The following is a 14389-nucleotide window of genomic DNA, read 5'->3' as shown; positions in this document are numbered from 1 at the left end:
TGATTTAAAAAACAACAGCAAAAACAACTTGCATCACAGATTCATTACGCCATTAATACAAACTCCTGATAGCAGGGTTTTTCCTCCTATAGTGATAATCACAGTGAGCCTTCCCACTTTAAACATGTGATTCATATTGTATTATGTTTGTTGTGTCTGATACGAAAGGGAGAAATCAATGCACTATAATGCTGAAATATTTTTGGCTCCATCAATACGCCGACTGACGCTCACTATCATTGTTCTACACACCATAGTCGTGGCAAGTATGAAAGACTACAGAGTGGAGTTGTATAACATGAACTCTTGACAAAGCTGAGAAGAAAGTCTTAGACAAGCTGTTGGGATCAAGTCACTTTCATTACTGATGATAATCAGATGACTAAGACGATTTCCATAGAGCATTATGCGTTTCTGCTACAGTAAGTGAGTAAGGCTTTATCTATTTAGCACTTTTTAAAACACAACCAAAATTGTTCAGTTTTAATGATTTAAACTAGAAAATATTCCCTTTTAAGAAGCTGAAAAATCTGAAGAAAATATTTACAGAGGCCACAATTAACAAAAAAACACTTTTACTAAGTTAGGAAGGCTAAGCTCTCAAAATGTGCTTTCAGAACTTTTTGAATGGATGAACAGATTCTGCATTTCTGTCAGTTGGGAGAGGCTTTTCCGTAATGCAAAGTCGTATCCCCTTGAGGCGTAAGGTGGAGGATGTCAGTGGTCTGGAAGTGGTGTATGGTTGGAGGAGTTCAAAAATATGAGATGGAGCAAGATCACGGAGGGCTTTGTGAGTAGTGAGTACAATTCTGAAGATAATTCTGAATTTAAGTGAAGATGTGGATAAGATGTTGAGCTCTGGAATACCAAAACAGTCAAAGACAAGCGAACAAGAGGGTATTTTACCAGATCCCCGAAGATCCCGAGATGGCAGATTTGGAACACTATCATAAAACGCACTCGATGCGAGCACAGAAGATGGAGTGACGGGAACACACAGGTAATGGATTCCTCTTGTGTAGCGATCACTTCATCTCAGGCACAGAATCCAGTGCTAACTACCTTTAATGTCTCGTGTTTATATTTATTGTATACGCTATTATTGCTATGTTTAAGTGTTCTCCAGAGTAGGATGAGGGAAGGTTTATCAGGATGTTGAAGATGTGAAAATACTGTAGGTGTGGGATAATGTCTGCTCTGGCTGTTTCCTTACTCGTGAAATCTCTTTGGACTTGAAGTGCACAGTGAACCTACAGAGAGCCTTTTCCGGCCACTATGGTGGTGGAAACATATTGAGTCGTGCAAAGTCCAGAGCGCTTTAGTCCATAATGGGGTGGGAATAAATAGACAAAAACTGCACTTCCAACTTGGACCACATGGACCACATATCATAATGTATCGTGAGGTACCCTGCGATTCCCAGCCCTAGTCCATAATAGCACTTTTTTTTTATCTTGTTTGTTGAAGTCCTCGTCATGTCCTGATAGCCACAGGTGACTCAGACAAGGTGTAGTCTGTTTCAACAAAGCTGTAATCACAGTGCTCACTCTTCGACTCAGCTTAAGGCAGTGTGTGCTCTGTGTGTTCTGAAGGCAAAGCTTTGACGACAAAGCCAACGAGAGAGGCTGGGGTGTATCAGTGTTTTTATCAGGGTAGCATGCTATTGCAACCGTTTTACACCAGATATTTTTATTTTATTTTTCCCCAGACAACATTATTTATTGATGGGTATATCTGAAGATGATAGCCGTTTGATACACAAACCAGAAATGCGTTACTGATTAATGTTTACCCTAGAAATAGTGGTCATTGCCTACTGTAATGGCTAATGGAGATCCTAATTAGCTAAACCTAATTAACTAAACCTCACCCAAGCTCAAGTTCCATAGTCCAACCCCCAAGTCATCATTGACAGTTCACTATTCTGTCTGTCATCCAGTGACCCCACTCAGAGCTAGTATTAGCATCCATCCTCAGTGATCTAATTGCATGTGGATGGAGTTAAGTGGCATCAAAAGTGCTTCTTAAACGCATCTCTTCTGACCACTTATGAGCTAGTGTCACCATGCTTTCTTCAAACGCACACAGCACCATGACCGTTTGCAAGAGGAAAATGCTGTGTTTAGCAATACAGCTAACGACATCATTGCTTGATTAACATCCTTGTCACCTCCCACATCGATTACTGCGACACCGTCTTTGTTGATCTTCCATTCAATCTTCTCTGCAAATCAGGCCTGAATGTTGAGCACAACCTCAGCCATAGGGACAGAGACTCCTTATTAAACACCTCATTGATTCTAAAAATTCTCCTTGCCACCATCAAGGCTCCCCACAACCTTGCATCATCGTAAATCTGTGGCGCTCTCCCACCCTAGCTCCTCAACCTCCGCTTACGCAATTCAACCTCGAGTCCGACTCACTCCACCTTCAAATCCAAATCCCCCAAAACTCACCATTTTTGACTGGCTTACTTACTGTGACCGTGTAGTTTGATAATTTCCTACTCATTTTAAATATGACTTTTCCATCTATACTTTTTTGTTGATGACCTTGAGTGGCTAATAAATAAAATGTAATAATTACACAAGTATATGTTCACAGTAAAGCCACATTTATTACTGATATTTACCTTGGATTTTAGAAAGTATGAGCTGTACAGTTTCACATCCTTATTCTCTTATCAGTCACTACATTTACATGCGCAATCTAACTAAGGCTGTAGTACGACTAAGACAGGCAACCGGACGACTTGCAGAGTCCGAGTAAACATGCAGAGGAGAAAATCGATTATTGTTGCTGTACATCTGACTCCGCCTCCACAGGTGGTGCTGTATCTCTCTATAAGCTAGCAAGTATTGAATCAGTTTCCTGTTGACCTTTACATCACAGAGAATCGTGCTGTAGTTCTGCACGTTTCGTACCTGCTGTACATGTTAATGTGAAACAAGTTAGATCCAGCATGGCTCTTGTGGTTTTTGTGTTGTCCCAGTACGATGCTGGGAATTTACACGCAGTCCATTTCTACTTCCGGGAAGGAAACTTTGGTGCATGTGCAGAACACCAAGTCTGACTCCAGTCTGACTATCCGTATACATGCAGGAGTAATCAGACTATGAATAAAAGTAGTTAGTCTGACTGGCTAAATTTTAGTTGGACTAACATGTTTTCATGAAATAAAAAAAAAAACAACAGTGCTGTCTCTATAAAGACCTCAGTCACTTTTTTTTTTCCTGGTACTATCCATGTTCTCCCTTCACACCTACACACTCAGCACTCCCTCCTCTTACATTCCCCTCCCCACTCCCCCATGCATCCATCCATCCATCCATCTACCATCCATCCTATTTAGTGGCAATCTCAGAGGAACACTTAGGCTATTTATAAAAACATCAAAGCCCATAGTTTCCAACTCACAGACACTAGAGAAAAAGGAGGATGAGACGGAGGAAGAGAGATATAGGAAGAAATGGGGAGCTGGAGGATTGATTGAAGGAGAGGGGGAACCAAGGGAGAAAAGAATTTGAGAAAAATAGTAAAGATAGAAATGATGCTGAAGGCTATGGATGGCTATGATGGAAGGATATAGAGAAACCAAAGCTGGGGAGATGGGGGAATTGGCAGAAAGAGAAAAACTGAAAAAAGAGCGTAGGATAAAAAGGAATGAGTGATGGGTCTAAAGCAATTAGGGAAACAAAGAACGGTGCAGGTGGAAACACAAAAGACTGGATGACAGAATCAGATATTAAAACCCTTTTTCTTTGCTTCAGGATCTCAATGATACACCTCAACACTGGTGTGTGTGCTCATGCATTTGTGTGTGTGTGTGTGTGTGTGTGTGGGAGGCAGGTTTTGGATCTGGAGACCTTCCACCCACTCGGGTTGGAGTTGCAGAAGCACCTGAGCAGCGTTCAGCTCTGCCAACTGACACCAGTGTTTGCAAATATTCACTCCCTCATTTATATATGAAGAGCAAAGAAAACACAACATGAATCCAGATGAACTACAGCATGGGCGCTGTGCCCAAATACAGCGCGATGGCTGCAGGTGAAAGGGGAGAGACGCTCGATTAAACCCAAACACAAAAGATGCCATCAGTCAAAGAGAAGACTGAATAGTGCTGTTTATAAATACATACATTTCCCCTCTGGTAGAGTGCTAAATGCTGCAACATATTTATCGGCCGTTTTAAGTGCAATCAACACTCCATGCCCACACCATTTTATCTCTCCTCTTTTCTACCTCTTCTTCCCTCTGTCCATTATCTCCTCTGCCTGGCAGAAAAATCTCACCCACCACCTCTTTGCTGGAGTGTCATTTCTGCATACTTCCCTTAGCCCTTTTTTCCTCTTTTATTTATTTTTTTTAACAATTTCTCTGTTTGATTGCAGTTTATTTATTTTAGAGCTGGGCATAGATTAATTTTTTTAATCTAGATTAATCTCACTGCAATCTTGGAGTTAATCTAGATTAATCTAGATTAAAATGGCTCATTTGAATTCTTCTTCTGCTAAGTGGCGCTCCTCTGTTTTCATCACACCTAACATTAGGAGTAGGACAGAAAAAGTATATCAGAGTAAGATTGCTAGTAGTAGTAGGCAACTATCAGCAACTAATCAGCAAAACGTTGATAACGTTAGCTAAAGCTATACCGCGTGAAGTTAGTTTCAGGTTGGATATTCATTCAGACAGTTGTCGGACGCGACGGTTGGATATCCAACCTGAAACCATTTTCACCAGTTATAAAACAAAAAATGACAATAAATTACATAACGTAACGTTACCTACATCCGCGCTCAGCCAGGTCAGAGCCTTCTGGGCCAGGTATACATCCGCGCTAACATATCAAAGTGAAATTCATAGCTTGCTCACTATGTGGACCCAGGTCCCAGACCCAACTTTGAGAATAGATTAACGGCGATAATTTTCTTATCGTGCGATAAGAGTCTCGCGTTAACGCAGCACGTTAACGCCGTTAACGGCCCAGCACTAATTTATTTACAAATTTTTTGTGCATTCCTCTCAATCCAGTACAAATTATTCAGAAGGCAAAACAAGTGGCAGAATTTAAGTTGAAGCCATTCCAAAAACCCTTGACATGCTGCATGTTACAGTGTGCACAAGATACCGGTCAGAATCGCTGCATCAGATATCGGACAGATAAAGATGTAGAATCTGATGCAATACACCGCTTGTTTCAATAAGCACGGACTGTAAAAATGTAAATACAAATCAGCAAAAGCAATTTTAGCTGAGTCATGTTTGGGCCGTTAACTTCTACTTCAATATGTGTTACACTTGTGTGGAGAATTGTGTCTTTGAAATGACTCGGCACAAATGTTTTTTTTAACAGCTTCATACATTCATAGACAGTTTGAAATGACTGTACTGGAATAATATCAGTATCAGTATCGTATCGGACACAAAGAATTGGTATCGTCCCATCCCTATTTAGCATTATAAACAGAATTGTGGTCAGAATACAATGAATGTTGCCATGTAGCATGTCTTTTTTTCCATGAGATACTTTGATTAGAACTTTCGGGGAAATCCTATAATCCTCCTATCTTTCCTTGTGCTTCCCACTCACTTTCCCCCCTTTTATCTCTCCATTTCTCCTAAATGAATTCCACTCCAACTTTTCTATCCTCTTCCCCTTCTTACTGCCCTATTTATTTACAACGTTTCTTGCACTTCCCATCACTGCCCATTACTTTGGAGTTCTAAATGGACAATTTGCCCATTAAGGCTGCAAGCAGAAAGAAGAGGACACTAAATAGCCTGTTCCACGCTGAAACCCAGCTCATACTAACAAACTCATTTAGGAACACATGCATTAACACAAACACAAAACCAATCAAATGGAGGCAGCAGTTCTGCGCAAACAGCCTTTAAGGAAATGAGCACTCACTCGGTCATTAACTGCAACATGGATCACATAGCACACACACACACACACACACACACACACAGAGAGTCATAACTTCCAACATAAAGACACAGGAGATCTTACGTTCACAACTAACACACTTGACACATTACATAACACATGCTGCTGCACAACATTCTTTCCTGTGTATGGAAACCTGAAAAGTAGAATGCTACCAAGTCATTCCAGTCCATTGTTTACAGCAACAACAACAACAACAACAACGAGGCAATGCTCTGCTTGGACCAGCAGTACTGTACACGGAGTTACACAACACGCAACACCGAGCCAACCTTAGAGCCTGCATGTGCAGTAACAGACTGCACATTTGCCAGCAGCGTGTTAAATTAACCGATTGTTAATTGATTACTAAATTAATCACCAACTATTTGGATGATCAACTCATCAGTTTCAGCCACTTTCTTTAACTCGCATTTAAGGAACTTCAGCACACAAGTTCTGTGATTTAAGTTCCTGAAATGGGAATATATTCAGCACACACACACACCAATGACAGTAAACTGGATATATTTGGTTTGTGGACAAAACAAGACATTTGAGGATGAACAAAAAACAAATCAATTAACAAAGGCAATCGTCACAGACTTTTTACATTTGCACGTTTCTCTTCACATCCTTCAAACACAAAACAAACAAAACACCACAGTGATAACACAAGAGCCATATCTGTTCTCACTAATGACAAGGCACGAGAAACCCCACAACGCACAAATGTGTCACATGTTGCTAATGAAGCTTAGCTTCTACACCCACTGAGTGGATTCGTTTAGATGGCACAATAATAATAGTAATAATAGTAATAATATGTGAGCTGAACTTTTGACAAGGTGCAATCATCTACCTCTTCTGGATCAGTAACAATTGAAGCCACCAAAAAAAATAAAAGTTATTCACAAATCACTTTCCTACATTTGCATTTTATCTACAGTGTATGCCATTAATATCTTTATCTTTTTTGTTGTTGTTTTGTGTTTCCATTGCACAAATCAAAACTATGCATCAATAATAATAATAATAATCAGCTGATAAAAAATGACAAATATTGGCCTAAATGGTCTGTAAAGCGAACAGAACCTCCAATCAAAAGTGGAGGATGACGACAACAATGACGAATATAGTGACAGTGAATGCCAGACTATGAAAGAGGTGGAATTAGGACGTCATCGTTTTCCAAAAGTGGTATAATGGTCTACGTGAAATCACATAGACCATTAGGGTGGCATTTGGAGATTTTCCCACTCTGGGAAACAATAAAGTCTGGGAAACGTTAAAAAAAACAACAACTTCATATTTGATTTATTTTTATTCACTCATTACCCCATAGGAGAAAAAAATCAAGCTGCACACACTATAAATTTATGAGAGAACAATGCAACTATCAAATAACCAGGATGTGTTCATTCGTGTGGCTATCCTGGCATTGGAGTTAGAAGTGAAATTTTAGATGAAAACACTTTTTGTCCACACTGTCCTCTAACTCTCCCAAGCCCTGGCATCAGAATAACCCCCACAACACACACACACACACCTGTGCCTCACTCTCACTCTGCTCCAGAGGCATGTCGATCCCCACAGGGCAGCGGATGTATCCCGTTAAAGGACACTATTGACATATTACATACCCAAGATGGCTAATTACCCGCTAACCTACAGCTGTATTGAACACAGCTCCTCTTCCTTCCCACAGCATATAGACAGTTGCATCCGAATGTTTCACTGTTGCTAGGAGACGTGAAAATCCTTGGACACATCTAGTTGGCTATTAATACAAGTGAAAAAACACAGACTTCAAGCAAATTGAAAGAAAAGTACAAAACCTCCACATTCTTGTCAGCTCGATGTGTTCCTCTGATTGCTTATGTCATTTCCTGTGGCAATGCAGACGCTTAATCTGTCAAATGGTGACAGCTGTTTTTCTCAGACTCTGTCGTCGCTGAATGGAAATGATGCGGGTAAAAACACAGTTTAATTTTCGTTTACTTAAACTGCCATCTCAACCTAGAGTCTATTACTTAAAAGTAATACTATACAGTTTATGTTGTCAGAGGAAAATGAAGTTTCAAGGACAAATAGTGTGTTAAAGTGGTGCTTAATATTCAATCCATTCCATTTTTCTATGATATAACCAGCAGGTCTTCTATTTTACTGAGCCACAATTAACACAGCTGCACTCATATCTCTTATATAAACTTTTTAATAAAACTGTCAGGGGCACATTTCAGTCACTACAGTATACCCATTTCCTGTTACAGATTAATATATCGTTGATTATAAGAATTTATAAATCAATTTACCGACAACATTTGTGTCATTTCCCTGGACATTACATAATGAGTACTTGCGGTTTATACAAAGAGTGGGTGCACATCAACCAAAGCACTAATGCAATTAACATAAGGAAAAAAAGGCAAAATGCCTGGAACTAATGTGAAGGTCGATGAAGCGTCCTCTCAGACGCACCTTCACCGGGACATACTGTAGCACAGCAATTCACGCAGAGGACAGTGCAATTACAGCCATGACGCTGTTTTCAAATGCATTAAAAGCACGAGTCAAGTCGAGCCAATTTTAAAAAAACAACCAAGGTGGAACAAAGTGCTTTACAGATTTCAAAGGCACAGCAACATAAAAGGTGTAACACAACAACAAAAAAAATAGTGTAAAATGGTAAAAACAACAAAATCTCTCCTCTGTTCATGAACCACATTGACTAGCGGAAACCAAACGCACAAAGTTTCCCCAGCGTCATCAGAAAGATCATTTATCTGCAGCCTGAATTGACATTTCATCAGTCTAACATAACCTATGTGCCACCAATTGGAGACAATGTACAATGTTTAACATTTAAACAAATAATTAAAATATTAAATAGCAACTATTTACCAAGACAAAATATGAAAAAAAATCCCTATGGTATTAACGTTTTGACTGTTAAAAGTAGATTTTCCTGGAACAGCTGGTGTGTTACACACTCAGTCAATGAACGGAGTATGTAGGCACAACAAATGGGTGAGTTATTTCCTGAGCCTCGGTCACCTTCCTACTATTTATAAGTAAATCTAGATACAGTTTGCCTTGCTTTGAGAATCAGAAGCCAAAATCCTGCCTCCACTTTCAGACGTGCCTACATGTGCTGCTCTACAATCTTCCCCACTGATCTTCAAAGGAAACTAAAACATGGTGTTAGGTTGACTGTATATGAAAGACTCACTAAATCTATAACTGTCTTCATCTGGCCATTACCTCAGTATTTGTTCTCAACAAATCCCAAATACAAAAGGATAGCATTAACACTGGCTGTCAAAATAGTGATATTATGAGTCAGTAATTCACAATAAAACCTCAATTCATTTAATGATATAGAATAAAACCGTGTTTGGTGCTATATCTTTTTGAATTGTGGTCTTCTGAATCACACACCTCACTTAAACCCTTTAAACACATGGATAAAGAGATGTGATAGAAAGGTAGAAAGATAAAAATGAAGCAGGTAGCGGAAGTGACAAAAGAGAGCAGGGAGAGGAGAGGAGACAGAATAAGAGGAAGGATTAACACTAATCTGAACCTGGAAACCAGATAGAAAATGACAGCAATCAAAAGAGAGAAAGAAAAAAAAAAAAAAGAAACAGTGAAAGAAACACACGGCAACAAAGTTAATGGTGCTCGTTCAATGGAGCGCCACCTGTTGGTGTGTTTGTGTGTGTATTTGTGTGACTTTAATCCACCTACCTTGACACTGGAATCCCTGTTTGCCAAAACCCCTGTGGGAAGAGAACAAACACAAAAGAGAAGAATATTGAACATTGTACGGGCACAGGTGTGTGTGTGTGTGTGTGTGTGTGTGTACACTGTACACATACAAACACATGAACAAAGCTTTAAAAAGAGAAAAATCACAAGATATTTGCATGGAGTCAGATACTGGCTGTCACTTACAAAATATAGCACTCGTCATTTCATGAATGTATAAACAGTGGTGGTCATGAACTGAGGACAACTCGGAGACACAAATCCTCACTCGCACTCAGGCTGCAGCTGCCCAAGGCAAAAAAGGTCAACCACACCTAGTCAGAGGTATGGAGAATGCTGGGATGCCTACAGGTGTACACACACATTTGCCAACACACCTGCATACATTCACCAACACACCCAAACCTGCTCATGTTCATATTGTGGCTACAAATAGATAATCTCTTGGACAGTAAAAATCACTTGGCGCTCTCATCGTCCTTTTTCATCATGCTTATTGAGCTCTCTAGACAGATAGACGGAGAGATGGATAGAATAACAATCCCATTATATTCCCATGAACACACATATGCAATCTTTTGGGTCAAACCATTTAGCCATTCACAAATTAAAAAGCCTGTCGCAGGACTTAAATTATGGTTGTATTGGGAATAGTGCAGAGCGCTATAAACGGCACAAATTAGGCCAACCTTGAGCCGGAAACTCATTTAATAACGCCGGCACAGAGAGCGAGTATCACTGTCTAGTAAACCCCAGCAGGCCGCAGGATAATATGTCTGCACAGGTGATTGAGAGGAGAAATGAAGGAGCAGGATGGGGACCGATGGAATTATAGCAGAGGTCGTGTCAGGGTTCAACCATGTCAGAGCAGGTGAGTGATCCTGACCCGACGCCACAACTTTGGGAAAACCCGCATTTCATTTTCCTCAGCTTCTCTCTCACTTCCTCTGCCTACATAACAAGTATCAAACAGTAGTCTGCAGCCAGTGATTCCTGCCCACAGATCTCCATGTCTTTCCTTCCACATATAGCATCAACAACAAGAATAAGGCTCCAGTCAATGTTTGAGAAAACTCCCTCTGCTTCCCTCCTCCAACTTACTGACATAATACTACATCATTTTTTTTCCCCACCACCAACACTTGAGGACTGTCAGTGTTTGTAGACAGCAGCCAGCATTTGTGTTCAAGACTTTTACATAAAATAAAACAACACCTTTGTTTACCATTGACATAAAAAAATAATACTTTACAAAAATACTTTCTTGTGAGACATATCAAGGGCTCTTCGGGGGCCCATTTATCGCCACAGGGTCTCTAAGCTGCAGCTTAGTTCACGTATACATTGGACCAGCTGTGCGAGCGCTCTTTTCAAGAGAGAGCTGCACAATTCCAGAGTAAACGGCCCCAGAAATTGAGGATGAACCACCCGAGGCTCATTCCACAACAGGAAAAGTGCCGGCAGGAGGAGAACCAGAGCTGTTGGCGCATTTCTACACGCTCATGTCACCAAAACCTGAGCTGTAACACGCTTCAAAAACAACAACAACTCGTCAGATAAAGAAGTATGTATGTGTGTGTGTGTGTGTGAAAAGAGGAAGTAGAAAGTAGAGCTCAGACAATGATAATGTTTGGACAAAGTGTCATCAATGCCATCCAAGTAAATGCTACGACTGTAATTTGTTTACGATATGTACAAATCGTGTCAAATGCAAAGTAGACGCAAACTCGCCCGGCCACATACGTGTGGTGTTTTTAACAATCATGATAAAACAGGAGATAGTGGAAGAAAAATGTAAATTTTAAATTGAATGGGCTTTTCACACAGAAGCACCCGATGTTCTCAAAGCGTGTTTGTACAGCGCAGGATGAAATAATGATAGAATGCCGAGAGCATTTATCAAAAAACAAGTTGTTTATGGTGTTAAAATGAAGATCTAATAATAAGTCAACAGCTTGAAAACAAACACTGCCAGTTCCTGCTGAACATTTCACAGACAACAACAGTCAAGCACTAGTGGAGATAAATCATGTCCTGCTTTGGGGCCCCATAAAGGCTTGCACCGGCTCTGGTTAAATGGGAAATATGTAATGCCATAAACAGAGAAAACAATGATTTGTTGTTGTTTTTGTGTATTTGTAGTAGAAATATTATAATTGACAAACAAAAGACAGTGAGTGACACAGAAGCACGTTATGAAATCCCTCCCTCCCTCCTCACCAGATGAAGTCGGTGCAGTGGCTGCAGAAAGTGGGCTGCTTGAAGAAGCGCGCGATAAATTTGTGGTCCTTCACCTCGTGCACGTTCTTCTGACGGAGGGCTCCCTGACGAGCGAAGCCCCGCATGGGCGGACGGGGTCCGTCCTCCCCGTCACTGTTGGCCGCCGCCGAGTCTGCCATTCTCCCAACTGACTCACTGAGAAACTGACTGACCGCCTGACTACCTGTGCCGCGGGTTTAATCGTTACTTTCACTTAAACAGCGTTAAGTTGCTGTTCTTGTTTTCTGTTGTTGTCGGTTCCTTAAAAGAAAAAAAGGGATGGCACGTGCCGTGTACCGACTGCAGTTAAAGCTGTGGTCCTGGAAGTGGCTGCTGGTTGGGTTTTTTTTTTTGGTGAGTTTGAGTGTTGATTGTCCTTCTGCTGCCGAGAGCACGAGCTGCCGCTGCACCGCACACACTCACACTCTCTGTCTGCGCTTCCTCCTTTTCTCTCGAGCGCTCCCAGCTGAGAGAGAGAGAGAGAGAGAGAGAGGGGGGAGAGAGAGAGAGAGAGAACTATAAACGTTCATTCTGAGCCTTTTATCAAATGCATTCACAGAGCTTTTAAACCATTTTTAATAAACAGGGTGTGAATAATAAATGTTTCCACCAGTGTTTTCATATTAAAGCTGCAGTACGTATTTTTTGTGATTTTCTTTTTGGGGCCTTTGTCAACAAAAACTCTTTTTAACATGATTTGTGTCCATCTGAAAACAAGCTCTGACATGCAGATAGTATCAGACCTGTGTGGGGTGTTGAACAGGTTTGTATTTTGAGCACTATACTGTAAATCACTCCTGACACTATTCCCTCTGGTACAGTTTCAGTCACCAGACCAAATTTTCAACGAATCAATGCATCCATCCATTCATCCATATTCTACCGCTATATCCGCCACAGGAGGGTCACGGGGGCGGGGTCACACCCTGGACAGTTCACCAATCCATCACAGGAATACACTCACACTCGCACCTCAATTAAAAGTTTCCAATTGACCTAATCCCCATATTGCATGTTTTGGACTGTGGGAGGAAACCAGAGAACCCAGAGAACCCCCACGCACACACACGCACACACACACACACAGGGATTCACACCAAAAAGTTGTTTTTTCAAAACCAGAAAAGTGCTGAAAACCAAACTGCAATCATCATACTGGTGAAAATGGCTAAGGAAAAATGTAATGGTCTCTAAAAGACAAAATATTTGTTGGTGGCCACTGAATTCCAGGAGAATTCAAGAAGAAAAGCTTGCAGGAGCTCAGCATGATCTGCCATGTTGTCACTGTTGTGTTCACTTGTACTCAGGGCCACAATTGACGAGGGCTGGAAAACTGGTTTGGTTTAGCTGGTGTGAACGTGGGCCAAACACGTCCAGATCCCGAAAGAAAACCATGCTGGTGCTTGCCAGTGTGAAAGCACTATTTGTGTTCTCATTCATACTCCAACTGTACACATTCCGACACAGGAATGTTGCCTGGGGACACGAGATCTAAGAGACATGCAGGGAGTGTGTGTGTGTGTGTGTGAACTAAATTGACAATGGTTTAAATGTAACAGTCAGTTTTAATAAGGACAGAAAATATAACACAGACTCTGGCCTTTCTGCATGGAGTTTGCATGTTCTCCCCGTGTGTGGTTCACTACCACAGTACCAAAACATGCAGATTTGGGGATTAAGCAAATTGGACCATTTGAATTGACCATAGGTGTGAGTGTGAGAGTGAATGGTTGTTTGTCTCTATGTGGTCCTGTGATTGACAACCTGTCCAGGATGTACCCCGCCTTCTGCCTTTTAGCCGTATGTCAGCTGGGATTGGCACCAGCGCCCTCCACAACCTTCATGTGCAGATAAACAGAGGGAGTGAGTGAGTGTGTAAGATATTAGAAGCGAAAAAGACCGATACAAAGCTGTGTCCTGTTCCTTTAAGAGAGAAATCCATGATGGCAGCGGACTCAATGATTCATATGACAAATATTATTCTTTATAAAATATAAGGAAACTGAAATACCACACAAACAGGTGCGTCCTGTTTGTCTCAGAGAATATCATGTCTGGGGTGAGTCACATGACATGGAAGATGTTTTAGGGGAAAAAAAGTATGATTTAATATCAGTATTCATGTCATCTAAAAGAAACACCAACATTTGTATTTTTAAAATACACTGAATCACTGACATTCAAAGCAAAGACGTGGGTCCAATTCTACATGGAGAATAACACAATAGAAGCTATTAAAGTTGTTAACAAATTACAATACTCGTAATAATAGCGTCTAAAATATCCTAAAGATGTACATACAAGCACACAAACTGTGTGTGTGTGTGTGTGTGTGTGTGGCAGTCAGCTGGCAGTGAATGACCTAGATGAGATTGATTTAGCTGCAGGACACATAACCGTCTGTGCAGCTCATCCTGGTCTTGTAGATTT

The 14389-nt window shown here is 40.9% G+C and overlaps 1 protein-coding gene across 2 annotated transcripts in view; it reads right to left on the bottom strand.

Moving 5' to 3' along the window:
• Positions 1-12390, bottom strand: part of prkcbb (protein kinase C, beta b) — an 85589-nt gene extending 73199 nt beyond the window's left edge. For both annotated transcript variants that reach the window (XM_044050374.1, XM_044050373.1), the window contains exons 1-2: positions 11921-12390; positions 9680-9711 (exon numbers count right to left, since the gene is read on the bottom strand). In XM_044050374.1, coding sequence (XP_043906309.1) covers positions 9680-9711; positions 11921-12099 — 211 coding nt within the window. In that variant the 5' untranslated portion in view covers positions 12100-12390. The remainder of the gene's footprint in view (positions 1-9679; positions 9712-11920) is intronic.
• Between the last annotated feature and the right edge of the window lie 1999 nt (positions 12391-14389).

The sequence above is a fragment of the Solea senegalensis genome, linkage group LG19, assembly GCF_019176455.1.
Source record: "Solea senegalensis isolate Sse05_10M linkage group LG19, IFAPA_SoseM_1, whole genome shotgun sequence".
NCBI classification, from domain to species: Eukaryota; Metazoa; Chordata; class Actinopteri; order Pleuronectiformes; family Soleidae; genus Solea; species Solea senegalensis.
Note: the sequence above shows the minus strand (reverse complement) of the source record. Positions and strands in the feature narration are given on the sequence as shown.